The sequence below is a fragment of the Podarcis pityusensis genome (assembly GCF_964106645.2).
Source record: "Podarcis pityusensis genome assembly, chromosome: 11".
NCBI lineage: Eukaryota > Metazoa > Chordata > Lepidosauria > Squamata > Lacertidae > Podarcis > Podarcis pityusensis.
The window spans coordinates 8,927,192-8,942,740 of NC_138036.1; the positions used below are offsets into that span (position 1 = coordinate 8,927,192).

Here is a 15,549-nt window from a genome sequence, read left to right on the forward strand (position 1 = left end):
CAGAGAGCCGGGCGGGGAACAGGAACGCTGGAACAGGAGGCTGTGCAGGGAACAGGAACACCGGATGGTCGGGAACAGGAGGCCGAGCAGGGAACAGGAGTACCGGATAGTCAGGAACAGGAAGCCGAGCAGGGAACAGGAGTACCGGATAGTCAGGAACAGGAGGCCGAGCAGGGATCAGGAACACAGGAAGGTCCGAAGCCAACAACGACGTTGCTCCCGCAACCTGGGGCCGGGCTGACTGGGCTTTTATCCTCTTCTAAGGCCAGGGGCGGTCCCGGTCCCCAGGAGCCCCGCCTCCTCTGGCCTTAAGGCGAGCACTCCTCCTGGGGGCAACCAGTTCCCTTCGCCTCTCTGCCCTAAGCCTCTGCAGATCAGGAGAGGCCGAAGGGTTACTGGGCCCTGGAGGAGGCTCACCTGTGGCCACTGAGTCATCAAGCCCCTCTGGGGCCAGAAGGGCTTCACCTGGGGCCAGCTCCTGATGCACTGCCACAGGTGCAGGCTCTTCAGCATCTAGGCCTTGCCCCAGTTCAGCCGGCCCTGGAGGCGGGGACTCCTGTGCAGGCTGGGATTCCTCTGTTTCATCCTCCGAATCGGAATCCCAGGCCATCACAGTAGCTATCCTGGCTAGTAGCTCTCTCTTCCGTGAATTTGTCTATTGCCCTTAGTACAATGTGAGGCATTCCTCATCCAAGGGGCTGTCATCTTCCTGTCACATCTCCTGCGGCACCCAACGCAGCCTTGGCTCTCTCTGTTCCCTGTCTCTGTCTGATCATCGTGCCACAGTGTCTGTTTCTCCGCCTGCTCTCTGCGCTGGGAGGCATTGTGGCAAATTGGAGCAGGCTTTGCCACACGGATCAAGCAAACACAAGGTGACAGGGAGCAAGGCTCGGGCCACCTCGGGGGGCTATGGTTTCTATCTACTCTCCTGTCATCCTAACCTTGTCTCCGGGGCAGAAGGATATTGAGGCCAGCTTGCGCTCAGAGCGGCATCTCGCTGAAGCCGAGCTCACTGTGAGGCAGGGTGACGCGAATTCTCCAAAACAGTGGAGGAGAAAGCTGCAATCGTTCACTTCCAGCACAATCCTCACGCATGTTTACTCGGGAGTAAATCATCGCATGTGTGGGCTAGATGGGCCATTGGCCTGATCCATTTGCACCATGCTGACCTTGAGTCGTTCTACCCAGACACTGAGGTCCAGTGCCGAGGGCCTTCTGGCGGTTCCCTCGCTGTGAGAAGCCAAGTTACAGGGAACCTGGCAGAGGGCCTTCTTGGTGGTGGCACCCACCCTGCGGAACGCCCTCCCACCAGATGTCAAAGAGGAAAACAACTACCAGATTTTTAGAAGACATCTGAAGGCAGCCCTGTTTAAGAAAGCTTTTAATGTTTAATAGGTTATTGTATTTTAATATTCCGTTGGAAGCCGCCCAGAATGGCTGGAGAAACCCAGCCAGATGGGCAAAGTATAAATATAGTGGTACCTCGGGTTACATACGCTTCAGGTTACAGATGCTTCAGGTTACAGACTCCACTAACCCAGAAATAGTACCTCGGGTTAAGAACTTTGCTTCAGGATGAGAACAGAAATTGTGCTCTGGCGGCACAGCAGCAGCAGGAGGCCCCATTAGCTAAAGTGGTGCTTCAGGTTAAGAACGGACCTCCGGAACAAATTAAGTACTTAACCCGAGGTACCACTCTAATTATTATTATTATTATTATTATTATTATTATTATTATTATTTAGCTACACCATACATTTTAAGACCTGTGATATCTCTGTAAATGGTCATGGCTTTCCCCCAAAGACTTCCAGAAGTTGCAGTTTGTTATGTGGGGTTAGGGGTGTTAGGAGGCCTCCTATTCCTGGAGTTATTCCTGGAGCTATTCCCAAAATTCCCTAGGAAGAGGAAGTGGCTCTTAAACCGCTTTGGGAATCGTAGACCTGGTTGGGAAATAGGAGTCCCTCCCCAGCCTGGATTTAAAGTAAGAGTTTGGAAAGATGATAAAAGAACATTATGCCACTTTGCAGCCGGACGCCGGAAATAAGAGGAGAGCGATACAGTTACCCACGTTTGCCGTCCCCCAGAAGAAAAGGCCTCTGGAGACAATGGCAAAATGGGGCTTCTAATGTCATGGGGAGATTAGCAACCCAAGCCCCTACTCAAAGAAAAGGAAGCAGTGAGGAGAAATTCAAGCCTTTGAAACCGATAAGAGGAAAGTCCCTTCGCAGAGTGGACCTACACTGAAGAACACAACAGGAGTGCAACCTCAGACAGATTAAGTCATTCCGTGTGAAAAATTTAGAGCCTGGTTTCTTAATAGGCGGTTGGCTACCTGGGAGCCTCCCTCTGGCCCACTTAATCCCAGTGATATGATCCACACCTCTTGGTTTGAAGCTGGTCATCTGCCTGACATCCTTTTTCATTTGTGCTGCACTTGTGTGCAAATGTTCCAATGGGCAGCAGTGCCAGATTAAACCCTGTGGAAGCCCCTAGGCATTCGAAAGCGGGGGGGAGGGGGCTTGCATATTATCTCCTAATACGTTTTATTTTATTTTATTTTATTTTATTTCATTTCATTTTATTTTGCTTTAAACAAATACAGATAAATATAAAAAAAATTCTTCCAGTAGCACCTTTAAGACCAACTAAGTTAGTTCTTGGTATGAGCTTTCGTGTGCAAGCACACTTCTTCAGATACACTGAAACAGAAGTTGCCAGATCCTTCTATATAGTGAGAAGGTGGGGGGGGTATTACTCAGAAGGGTGGTGGGAATGGGAGATTGGCAGATAGCTGGGATGAGCCTGCTGACGACTCTTAACGACTGTAATGGGTCTTACAGGAAAAGGCAAGGGGTGAGAAGGTGAGAAATGGCTTAGTCATGTATAATGGGATAAGAATCCAATGTCTTTGTTCAAACCAGGTTTCAAGTTTGGTAATGAGTTGCAATTCAGCAGCTTCTCTTTCCAGTCTATTTCTGAAATTCCTTTGTAGTAAAACAGCTACTTTGAGATCTTGTATAGAATGTCCTGGGAGATTAAAGTGTTCTCCTACTGGTTTCTCTGTTTTGTGATGGGAGAACACTTTAATCTCCCAGGACATTCTATACAAGATCTCAAAGTAGCTGTTTTACTACAAAGGAATTTCAGAAATAGACTGGAAAGAGAAGCTGCTGAATTGCAACTCATTACCAAACTTAAAACCATGGAGAAACCTGGTTTGAACAAAGACATTGGATTCTTATCCCATTATACATGACTAAGCCATTTCTCACCTTCTCACCCCTTGCCTTTTCCTGTAAGACCCATTACAGTCGTTAAGAGTCGTCAGCAGGCTCATCCCAGCTATCTGCCAATCTCCCATTCCCACCACCCTTCTGAGTAATACCCCCCCCACCTTCTCACTATATAGAAGGATCTGGCAACTTCTGTTTCAGTGTATCTGAAGAAGTGTGCTTGCACACGAAAGCTCATACCAAGAACTAACTTAGTTGGTCTTAAAGGTGCTACTGGAAGAATTTTTTTTATTTTGACTATGGCAGACCAACACGGCTACCTATCTGTAACTGAAACAGATAAATATAAACAACCAAAATTACAAAAGAAAAATCCTCAATACAGTGGTACTTCGGGTTACATACACTTCAGGTTACAGACTCCGCTAACCCAGAAATAGTACCTCAGGTTAAGAACTTTGCTTCAGGATGAGAACAGAAATCGTGCTCCGGTGGCGCGGGGGCAGCAGGAGGCCCCATTAGCTAAAGTAGAACCTCAGATTAAGAACAGTTTCAGGTTAAGAACGGACCTCCGGAACGAATTAAGTACTTAACCCGAGGTACAACTGTAATAATAATGGAAAAGGCTAAAAAACTACAAAAAATATCAAAGTACATGGCATAGAACATAAGCCATTATGAGAAAGAAAAAAGAAAAAGGAAAAAGGAAAGGAGAAGGAGAAGGAAGGGGGGAAATGAGCCAAAACACAAGGCGGCTCGTCTATTGTACGCTTCCGTCAAGGTCACAACAGATCATTATTCTTCTCAATTCTCTCTATCTGCATTCCATAGAATCCCTCATCTTGGTATCAGGGAACATTTCCCTATGCAGTATCATTCTAAACATAACCAGGTCTTTACTGATGAACCCTTATCCCCTAGATAATTGTTGGTTGCCAATACATTTTTTTACCAACCAACAATTTTAATAAACCAATTCTATTATGCAATATTATTTTGATTTGTTGTCGTGGGGCCCCTAAAAGGTGGGGGGCCTATAAACCAGTGCCTACTCTGCCTAGTTGTTAATCCGGCACTGACAGAAGCGGGGAGCAGTGATGTCAGATGATGGGTGAGCATGGTTTTGTAGGAAATGGCCTCAAGGGCCAAATCAGACCCTCCGAGTTGGTCAAGATTGATTTGGCAAGCCACTGCTAATTGACACCAATTGGCAGTGGCTCTCCAAGGCTTCCAGAAGGAGCTTTCCCCAGCCCTGACTGGAAACACTAGAGAATGAAGTTGGGACCTCTGGCATGCAAGGCCAGAGTCTTTCCCCAGGTGGCCAGAGCATATGCTCAACTCCCATTCTAAAGGCTCCTGTCAGATGCTGGTCGTGGTTGCTCGTGAGTAACCAGGCAGGACTCTGACCTGGCTTTTACAGGTTTTATTGTGCAACCTATTTACAGTGCAGATCTACCAAGTTCATGTCCATCTCAGTCACTTGCAGAATCTGGGAGTGGCCCCTTCCGGCTTCTTCCCCAACATAAGAACTTCGACACCCCAAGCCTCCTCCTCCCCTCCTTGTGTTTCACCCCTCTGCGCAAGGTGGGCAATGGAAGTGGTGTGCATCCCTCCTGGCCAGCCTGGCTAGGTGAGGTGCTGGGGCTCTCAGCAGCATCCCCGAGCCCTTTCCTCGCTTGGCTGGCCCCTTCCCTCTCTTCTCCACTGGAGGTGTGGCTTTTCCCACCCCAGGAAGAGGAACTGCTCCTCAGGAGTTTCGGAGGCTCTCTGTATCCCAATGGCCCCCCTGCCCCTCCCCTGTTCTGATGGCAGTCCCCTGACAGCTCCCATTCTAAAGGCTGATGGTAATGTGAGCTGAAAGAAGAACTTCACCATCATTGGACTGAGAACAGCCATGTGACCAGGCATGGGGTCACCTCCCCGCCCAAAGCCCATGGATATCTGGAGAACCCATCAACCATAGTCCTGGTCCTGGTGAAATCTTAAATCTGCTTCTCCAAAGCTGAAGAAGCTTCTGGAATGAATCATTCTCCAACTCACCTTTAGACTAGGTGCTTTTACAATAAGCAGTACACAATCAAGTCATGGAATCAATGAGGCAGAAGAGGCTGTTGTATTTTTCACCTAGACATGAAATCGGGTTTGCCCAGTTATCAAATTTCATGATTCAGATTTTGATGTTGAAACCCAACGTCTAAAATCTGTCATCCAAACTTCAAAATAAAAATTCAGCACCATCATTTGAAATACAGGTGTTTGTCTTGTCTGGTCTACGGTTGACCCACTCATGAAGCAGACTGAAGCAACCAACTCAAGTGGCAGAATCCTATGGGTTGGTGCCCCCGCAAGGAAGAGTTTGGATTTGATATCCCGCTTTATCACTACCCGAAGGAGTCTCAAAGCGGCTAACATTCTCCTTTCCCTTCCTCCCCCACAACAAACACTCTGTGAGGTGAGTGAGGCTGAGAGACTTCAGAGAAGTGTGACTAGCCCAAGGTCACCCAGCAGCTGCATGTGGAGGAGCAGAGACGCGAACCCGGTTCACCAGATTACGAATCTACCGCTCTTAACCACTACACCACACTGGCTCTCAGCGTGGACTCTGCCCACCCCTGCTGCCACCACAAGGGTCAGGCAGTGGTGGCTTCCAGCGAGAACTCGCAAGATCTCACAGAACTCTCGTGAGATCTTGCTGAGCTCATGCAAGATCTCATGACAGCTCCCGCAAGACCTTGCAAGATTTTACCGGAAGTTGCAGATGCTATGTGACCCCATTAAATGAGGCTTATGTGGGGAGCAGCAGGGGGGGTGGCACATTCCCATTTTACCTCAGGAGGCAAAACATGACAGTCTGGGCCTGGTCTGGCCCATCCAAGGGAACATTCCCTGATTGGGTCAATCAATGGATGAAATCCAACAAAAGTTTATTAATTACACTCAGTTGTCAGATATTGCCCAGTGTTGATTCCTAATGAGAAATAATTAGTCCTCAGTTTCTGGAACTAAATACCTGTTGTTGTTGTTGTTGTTGTTGTTGTTGTTGTTGTTGTTAAAGTTTGCATACCATCCTTCATCTGAAGCTCACCGGTCAGTTCACAACATAAATATTCACACTTTCAAGTCATAGCCAAAGAATATTCAGTATCAAAACTGACACAAACTCGTTATGGCTGCAATTCTAAGTACACTTGTTCAGGAGTAAGCCCTATTGAACAAAATTGGACTTATTTCTGAGTAAACATGAATAGGGTTTTGCTGTTAACCTCCACTCCTATCCAAAGGGGGATTTGTCAACATTTTGTCATAATTTGTTAAAGTTTTTATGAATTTTTTGTTTATGTTTTTAAATGTTGTAAGTCACTTGGAAACCTTTGCTGAACAGGCAAGTAACAAGTCTAACACGACAATAACTCTGCAACAATATTAGACTTCCTAACAACATCTCCTTCAGTTCTTCACTTCTTTATATCTCTTCTGGCATGCCTATCCTGATGGTAGCTTCAGACTCAAACTCCTTATGTCCTATAATAAACCACTCCTCCTTTGCCCATCTAAGTCCCAAAAACAGAATTGCATTTGAACATCCTTGGAGTGGGTTATTAGAACAGCACAGGGGGCTCTTTGGTCCTATTAGAGTTAGCAAATTCATTGAGAGAGCAAACTGTGTTACTTGGTTTGAGAAACAACCAAGGTTGACAGCACATGTCATCTTCATCATCATCATCATCATCATCATCATCATCATCAGTAGTGGTATTTTGCACCCTTCAGCGTAAGGTGCCAGGTCAGGTTAAAACCATTTATAGGTTAGGTTCTAAATATTTACATTGTAATCTAAAACACACATCACAATGAAAGCAAAGTCCTACCAGTCTGTGAATGAGAAGACAGAAGTTTCCTTTTCCACCACATTGCAAATTGTCTTGTCTTCCCTCCTAGTTCAGGTCTCTGATTCTGAACAAGCGGTTTTATCAAAAGAGCGGACAAGGAGCAACGAGCGACCAGCCGTTGCTCCTCAAGACAAGACTCCGTTGTCAAATGAGTTTTGACTGACACCAGCAAGAAGTCAAGGCAGACCAGCTCTCACTTCTGATATTTAAGTGCACTGTGCCAGCCAGCCGAGAGCCCCGTCAGACTTAATGAGCGTTTAAAAAAAATATGAAGCCAGAAAGGACCTACTGACCTCTGCTGGAGGGGGAAACGAGAGAGAAGGCAGAAAATTGATCATCAAGGGAATCAATGGAACACCTGTGGGTCTCACCCTCTAATCTTCATGTCAAGGCTGTGGAATCTCATTCAATCTGAGGGCCACATTCTCTTCTGAGCAAGCTTTCGAGGGCCATTTGCCAGTGGTGGGCGGGGCTAGAAGCAAAAATGGGTAGGGCAATGAGTGCAAATTCTACCTTTGTACACTAGGCTTGCTTCTGCCTACACCCCTCCCTTTCCTTACTTTTCACTTTTAATTTGTATACAGTGGTACCTCGGGTTACATATGCTTCAGGTTACATATGCTTCAGGTTACAGACTCCGCTAACCCAGAAATAGTACCTTGGGTTAAGAACTTTGCTTCAGGATGAGAACAGAAATCATGCTCCAGTGGCGCAGCAGCAGCAGGAGGCCCCATTAGCTAAAGTGGTGCTTCAGGTTAAGAACAGTTTCAGGTTAAGAACGGACCTCCAGAACGAATTAAGTACTTAACCCGAGGTACCACTGTACCACCTTTCTATATTACTACACACAAGGACGTTTACGGCAACAAAATATACAACAAAGAACACACACCTTATAATAATCCAATCCAATACGACAAGTCGTAATAAAACATAACTTTAAAATGGAACGACTCGTATCAAACAAAGTCATATCCGATGATCTATTAGGATGTAAGAGCACACAATAAAGTTGACTCTCAAAACGTCAGCAAATAATAATGAAACGGAAATTCGCGCTTAACAATTACAGTAAATAATTACTAGACTAGGATCAATAAAAATAGCTGCAAGTCACAATGCGTAAAAAACCACAATACATAAAAAACCATGTAAAAGGATCAAATTGAGAAACAAAGACACACAACTTATAAAATTATTTTTAAAAATGAATTCCTGAACGCCTCTTATCTGTTCCCAGCAGCTTCAGCTGTTCTTAAAGTCACGGCCTGGGACATGCAGCCATGTTTAGGGAAGTTTTTAATGTTCGATGTTTTATTGCTTTGTTGCTGTTGTTGTTGTTCTGTTGGGAGCCTCCCAGAGTGGCTGGGGAAACCCAACCAGATGGCTGGGGTAAATAATAAATTGTTGTTGTTCCTCCCCATCCAGGCCAGGAAGATGCATTGGCAGAATTAAAGGAGACACATTCTAGCCAGGCGAGAACATTCAGGGGCTGAAGTAAAGGCAGTGAGGATTGTGGCCTGGGAAGCATTCCAAGGGCCAGGTAGAGCAGTTTTGAGGGCCACATTCAGTCCCTGGTCCTGAAGTCCCTCATCTCTTCTGTATAATCAGCACTAACCACTTTGTAGCTACTTTCGCTAATGGTCATAACTGTCAACCGTCCCTTATTTGGCGGGAAACTCCCTTATCCCAGCGCCGTTTCCCGCTGCTGTCCCTTATTGATGATGTCCCTTAAATTTCCCGGGTTTCAAAGGAAGCAGCTCCTCTCCCTCCCTCCCTGCTGGCCAGGGAGGAGGGATGCTCCAACTGTGTTGCTTGGCTGCATTGCTCACCCAATAAGGAGTCTAAGAACGACTGGGGGGTGGAGCTTGCATGCCTTGTGCCCGGCCGCGTTGCCTGGGGACTCACCTTTGCTCAGCGTTTCCCAGCAGAGAGGTGATGGTGGTTTTCCTTGCTGCATCCCCTTTGCCGGGTTGCTGCGCTGTGGGAACCACCGCTTGAGGCTTCGTTTGGCTGCTGGCTGGGCTTTCTGCCTTTGGCTCGGAGGGGCTCAGAAGTTGAACATACCTGTGCTCGGAATCGGATGGATACGTCATTGACAGCCCACTCACCCTTGCTGGGGAAAAGGTCTGTCTGGAGCGGGAGCACATGGTGGGGGGAAAGGAAAGGAGCTGGTTGAGTACAATGGCGGGTGGCAATCTCATGGGGGGGGGCTTTTGGATTTGTTTTGGAAGCTCCTTCGATTGACCGTTATGGGGGGAAGGAAAGGAGCTGGTTGACTAAAATCCCTTATTTTGGCTGCTGATCCCTTATTTTTGAGGCTGCTGGTCCCTTATTTTCAAATCTGTAAGTTGACAGCTATGCTAATGGGGAACCTAAGCAAAAAGCTCTCCTAATGATATCAAAGCATTAAGACACGGAGGGAAATTCCACCAGGTCAGTCCGCTGCAGCCTTGCCCAACCTGGTGCCCTCCATATATTTCACACCGGGGTTGTGAGGCAGAGTGAGGCAGCTGCCTCAGTCGGCAAACTCTGAGGGGTAGAAAGTAGGGTGCCATCTGGTCTGCTCTGCAATTCTTGCTTCACACTGCTGTTCTCCTCAGCCCCGGGCAGCGTGGCCAATGGTGAGGGCTAACAGAAGCTATAAGGAAAGAACCTGAGCAGTAAAAGGAGAAGACAAGTAAATACACAAAGGGCACGTTCTGTACAGTCTTCTGTTGGTCCCTCACTATCTCTGACACTGGCAGGTCTCGAGTTCAAGTTGCAACACACACACCCCGCAAATCTTCAAGCGCAGCCAAGCATTCTCAAATGTGGGCCTGCTAAATCTCGATATGATAATCAGGTAACCGTTATAGCAGAGCCGTTGACAAAGAGAAACTCAATCTCTTGCAAGATCTCAGCCTTTCTTGCCTTCTCAGATCCCAACAACTCTCACACTTTGCCTCAGGCCACCATTCACGCCGTCCATGTAAAATGCTGCGATGCCACTTTAAACAGCCCTGCCTTCGCCCAAAGAATTCTGGGAACTGTGGTTTCTTAAGAGACCCATATTCTCCTCACAGAGCTACAATTCCCAGAGTTCCCTGGGAAGAGGCGTCGACTGTTAAACCACTGTGGAAATTGCAGCTCTAAAAGGGGGGCGTGGATTCTTCCAGAAATGGGGAAGTTGAGGCCCTTCTGATGTTGGACCGCAGCTCCCATCACCCCTGCCCATTGGCCACGCTCACTGGGGCTGATGGGAATTGTAGTTCAACAATGCCTGGAGGACCACAGGCTTGTGGAATTGATTTATTGGTTTGGCGTGACCCCCGCTAATTGATTTACGATCCACAATTAGCTCTTTATGCCCGGCGCGCTTCCTCCGAGCTGCGCCACTCAGCTCCGTCTCCAGTAGCTCTCCAGTCACGCCTCAGCAGAGTTGAACACAGCGGTGAAAACTGTCACGTAGCTTCACTTAGCTTCAGACAAACACACAGAGACCAGGTTTGTCCATTTCAGTTCTTTATTCCGACATTCCCCAGGGATCTCCTGGGCTCACCGCAGCCATGACTAAAACCGCGACCTCTTCCCTCAGAGAACCAGAGAGGAACAGAACGTAACTCCTCCCAGCTCCTCCCAGCTTCGAAAGCTGACGTCAGAATGCTGAGGCATCATGGGAACTTCTTAACCTGTTAAGTTCCAAACCCAACACCCCCTCTTGCCGAACCATTCTGACAAGACCTTTTTTGAGTTCAACACCTTTCCCTTTGCCTTGTGCCACTTCCCGGCATCTTTCCCAGGCACCTGTTGAACCCCTTCAACACTCCCAGAATCACACTGTGCGACACTTTTCCACGCACTTGTGACCTGATACCCTACTGACCCATTTGGGCCAGCAGTTGTGTCTTTTCCGTCAGATCCTTCCCCCTCTGACTTGACACCCTGTTTGTGAGCTTTCTCCATTACGCTAACCGGAGATGAAGCCTCACACCTGGACACTCCTTTCACAACCTTTGGAGATGCCCAGACCTGCCCTGAACCCTGATCTTGGACCTGGTCCCCATCACCGGGTTCTGAACCCTGATCCTGGACCTGGTCCCCATCACCGGGATCAGCCTCTGGCTCCCTTTCCTCCTCAGAATCAGACAGACATTCTGAGAGAAAATCAGGACTATCCCTGAGTCTTGAACACCCATCCTGTTCACAGAACTCAGCCTGCTTACTGACCAGCAGCTTGGTTTGATCACCCTCTGGGTATGCAAACTTCCACCCATTGGTTGCAGGATCATATCCACAGAAGATCATTTCCTGAACCTTTGGACCACCTGCCTCAAAGAGCTCAAAGGGCTCTTTGGCTACCCTCCCAAACCCGGGAAAACCATGTACCTGTGCACCCTTGCATGCCCTGCACCCTAGGGACCTCCCACATTTCCGGAGTTTGTACCCTTTTGTGCACCTGTGCAACTTTTGCACATGACTGGGAACCTTAGCACACTGCGCCTGTGCTTTTCCAGCATTCCCACCACCCTCCAGAGGTGACTCCAGAACAAAGAGATTGTTCTGCCCCCTTTTCACGTTGGCCACTTGTTTCCCCCCCTGAAAATGGAACAGGTGTCATTTTCAAAGCAAATTTTGTATCCCTGCTTCATTAGAGCTGATACAGATAACAAACAACAATTCAGACCCGGCACAACGTAGACCTCTAGCTCCTCCTGTAAAGGAGAAAAAAACATGTTAGCCACAGCAGAAACCGACTTTCTCATTCCGTCTGCTAACATCACAGTTGTGTCCTGTTGAAACAGCCCTGCAGTTCCGCATTTCGCCAGCAGGCTCGCTTAGCAGGTGACGACCAACAGCAGTATTCAAAACCCAGCGCGTCACCGTGTCCTGGCTGGAGTTGTTCTTCACAGTTGCCATAGAAGCAGTGATAAGAAAACAACCCTCCCCAGTGTCTGAGCCACGTCTTTCCCTTGCGTTCCCACGCTGGCCTCCTCTCCGAGACTGGTTCCCATGAGAACTCAGCTGGTTGACCTTGGGACCTTCCTGCCCAGCTGTCTCCACTCTCCATGGGCAGCAACGACGAACTCCAGTGGAAAAACACTGCCCGGGGCTCCTCCCAGCTGGCCTCCTTCTCCTTCTTCCGGAAAAGCACTCCTTGCCAGCTCCGCCCCCTCTGGCCTGGCTCCCACTGCGGCTTTCTGGGAACCTGCTTTGTTGACATTCCACTCCAGCACGCACAGTGGACAAGCCTTTACACTTGCCTTTGGAATCCTTCGCCCCCCCCGATCTGCTCACTAGCACTCCTTGAGGCTAAAACATCAGGAACAGGGGCTGCAGCCATCTCTAGACTTTGGCAATACTTCTCCGGGGCTCTGGCCTCCTGCTGAAGCTTCACACAAACGCAGCAGCACATCCCCAGACAGCCCTTGCTCAACTTCTTAGAGTGAGCTGTTCAATCGGAATGTCCTCCAAGACCTGGCCGCCTGCCATAGTCTTCCGTTCTCCCAAGGGGCCCCAAGCTGTACTCACAGATTACAAGCTCCTCCGGCACCCATCCGTGGGGAAACGATTTTCCAGCTGCTCTCAGCTCCGCAGCTCTCCTTTGCCTCTTAACACCAGGCAAAAATCTCACCACCTCCTGCCGCAGCTTCAAACGCATTCCGGCACTCTGACAGTTTTACGATCGGTGATTAAGGGTCCATAACCTGTGGAATTGATTTATTGGTTTGGCGTGACCCCCGCTAATTGATTTACGATCCACAATTAGCTCTTTATGCCCGGCGCGCTTCCTCCGAGCTGCGCCACTCAGCTCCGTCTCCAGTAGCTCTCCAGTCACGCCTCAGCAGAGTTGAACACAGCGGTAAAAACTGTCACGTAGCTTCACTTAGCTTCAGACAAACACACAGAGACCAGGTTTGTCCATTTCAGTTCTTTATTCCGACATTCCCCAGGGATCTCCTGGGCTCACCGCAGCCATGACTAAAACCGCGACCTCTTCCCTCAGAGAACCAGAGAGGAACAGAACGTAACTCCTCCCAGCTCCTCCCAGCTTCGAAAGCTGACGTCAGAATGCTGAGGCATCATGGGAACTTCTTAACCTGTTAAGTTCCAAACCCAACAAGGCTCCCCATCCCAGATTTAGGAGTGTGATGGCCTGGGACTCGGGCTCAGACTTGGAACCAGAGGAGACTCAGTCTGCATCCTTTGCCTCAGGCATCATCTGAACCAAGTCTGGCGCCTGATCCTGAAGAGTCCCAGTCTGCACAGGTTCCCCTGCAACAAACACCAGCTGGGCCGAGTCAGGGGCCTGAGCCTGAATTTTTTTTCTTTATTCCCCCCCCAAAAAAACTAAGTGCGCCCTATGGTCCGGTGCGCCCTACAGAGCGAAAAATACGGTACATATATATATATATATATATGATCCTGTGATCCTGTCCTCTGGGGTGTTAGCCACCCGTCCCAGTTTGCAGATGACACCAAACTGGGAGGGGTGGCTAACACCCCAGAGGACAGGATCACACTTCAAAATGACCTTGACAGATTAGAGAACTGGGCCAAAACAAACAAGATGAATTTTAACAGGGAGAAATGTAAAGTATTGCACTTGGGCAAAAAAAATGAGAGGCACAAATACAAGATGGGGGACACCTGGCTTGAGAGCAGTACATGTGAAAAGGATCTAGGAGTCTTGGTTGACCACAAACTTGACATGAGCCCACAGTGTGACGCGGCAGCTAAAAAAGCCAATGCAATTCTGGGCTGCGTCAATAGGAGTATAGCATCTAGATCAAGGGAAGTAATAGTGCCACTGTATTCTGCTCTGGTCAGACCTCACCTGGAGTACTGTGTCCAGTTCTGGGCACCACAGTTCAAGAAGGACACTGACAAACTGGAACGTGTCCAGAGGAGGGCAACCAAAATGGTCAAAGGCCTGGAAACAATGCCTTATGAGGAACGGCTAAGGGAGCTGGGCATGTTTAGCCTGGAGAAGAGGAGGTTAAGGGGTGATATGATAGCCATGTTCAAATATATAAAAGGATGTCACATAGAGGAGGGAGAAAGGTTGTTTTCTGCTGCTCCAGAGAAGCGGACACGGAGCAATGGATCCAAACTACAAGAAAGAAGATTCCACCTAAACATTAGGAAGAACTTCCTGACAGTAAGAGCTGTTCGACAGTGAAATTTGCTGCCAAGGAGTGTGGTGGAGTCTCCTTCTTTGGAGGTCTTTAAGCAGAGGCTTGACAACCATATGTCAGGAGTGCTCTGATGGTGTTTCCTGCTTGGCAGGGGGTTGGACTCGATGGCTCTTGTGGTCTCTTCCAACTCTATGATTCATATAAATATATATATATATATATATATATATATATATATATATATACCTTCCGCGGCTTCCCGGCAGGAAACTAGTTACAGAAGGTCTGTCATTGAAGAAGAAGGCCAAAGATAATTATAATTGGTTGTTTCCTCCATGCCCAAGCCAACCAGTTTTGACTAGATACATCATCAAAGCTACACAGAGGCAAATGCATATGGAAGGTTTGATTCATTCCACAAGGACACAATTGGTCCTTATGACTATACTGTACCTGCCCCCAGAACCATAATCTCCAGTGTTGATTGCCAGAACGTGGAGAAAACCTTTCTTATTCTGAATGGGGGGAAAGATGTCAGAAAATTGAGTCATTCATTGAGACTCATAATATTACAGTAATAATATCCCTATTTTAGAGCAGGACAAATTGCTTTGGCCAATGATTGAGAGATGTGCAGTGTTCCCCAACCTGGTGCCCTGCAAATGCTTTGGACTACAACTCCCATCAACCCCAGCCAGGACAGTCAAGGGTCAGGGATGATGAAGGTTATCATCCACAACTTCTGGAGGACACCAGGTTCAGGAATCAGCTATGGTTCATTTCTAGGTAGGCACATTGAAATATACTCGGAGTCGAGAGTGGATTTCATGCTCTTTATTCAGCTCATAGTGGTGAGGAGGAATGGAAGTTCCCCCACAATATCTGCTTTATATACATTATTTACACAATGGGCTGCACGTGATTGGCTAATTCCGGGATTCTCCTGTAGGCCAATCAGGTTGTGGATTCACTTCCACCTGCAGCTGGATTGGGTGGCTCCTGCGGACCAATCATACTGCTGCATTGTTCTAGGACCAATCAGACTGCTGCATTCTGAATCCTAGTGTTCTAGGACCAATCAGACTGCTGCATTTTGGATCCTATTGTTCTAGGACCAATCAGACTGCTGCATTCTGGATTCTATTGTTCTAGGACCAATCAGACTGCTGCATTCTGAATCCTAGTGTTCTAGGACCAATCAGACTGCTGCATTTTGGATCCTATTGTTCTAGGACCAATCAGACTGCTGCATTTTGGATCCTATTCAACTCAGTACATAACACACATGTAGGTGTACTCTTCCAG

The 15,549-nt window shown here is 47.9% G+C and overlaps 2 protein-coding genes across 2 annotated transcripts in view; both read right to left on the reverse strand.

Moving 5' to 3' along the window:
* Nucleotides 1-7,324, reverse strand: part of LOXHD1 (lipoxygenase homology PLAT domains 1) — a 187,559-nt gene extending 180,235 nt beyond the window's left edge. Inside the window, exon 1 of the mRNA XM_080973371.1 lies at nt 7,106-7,324. Coding sequence (XP_080829497.1) covers nt 7,106-7,148 — 43 coding nt within the window. The 5' untranslated portion in view covers nt 7,149-7,324. The remainder of the gene's footprint in view (nt 1-7,105) is intronic.
* A 3,464-nt stretch (nt 7,325-10,788) lies between these two features.
* On the reverse strand, nt 10,789-11,947 carry LOC308458846 (uncharacterized protein). The gene is made up of 2 exons (XM_080973716.1): nt 11,800-11,947; nt 10,789-11,704 (listed from the first exon to the last, which is right to left on the reverse strand). Exons 1-2 carry the CDS (start codon nt 11,884-11,886, stop codon nt 10,793-10,795), a joined length of 999 nt encoding a protein of 332 aa, XP_080829842.1. The 5' UTR covers nt 11,887-11,947; the 3' UTR covers nt 10,789-10,792.
* Nucleotides 11,948-15,549: the final 3,602 nt, after the last annotated feature.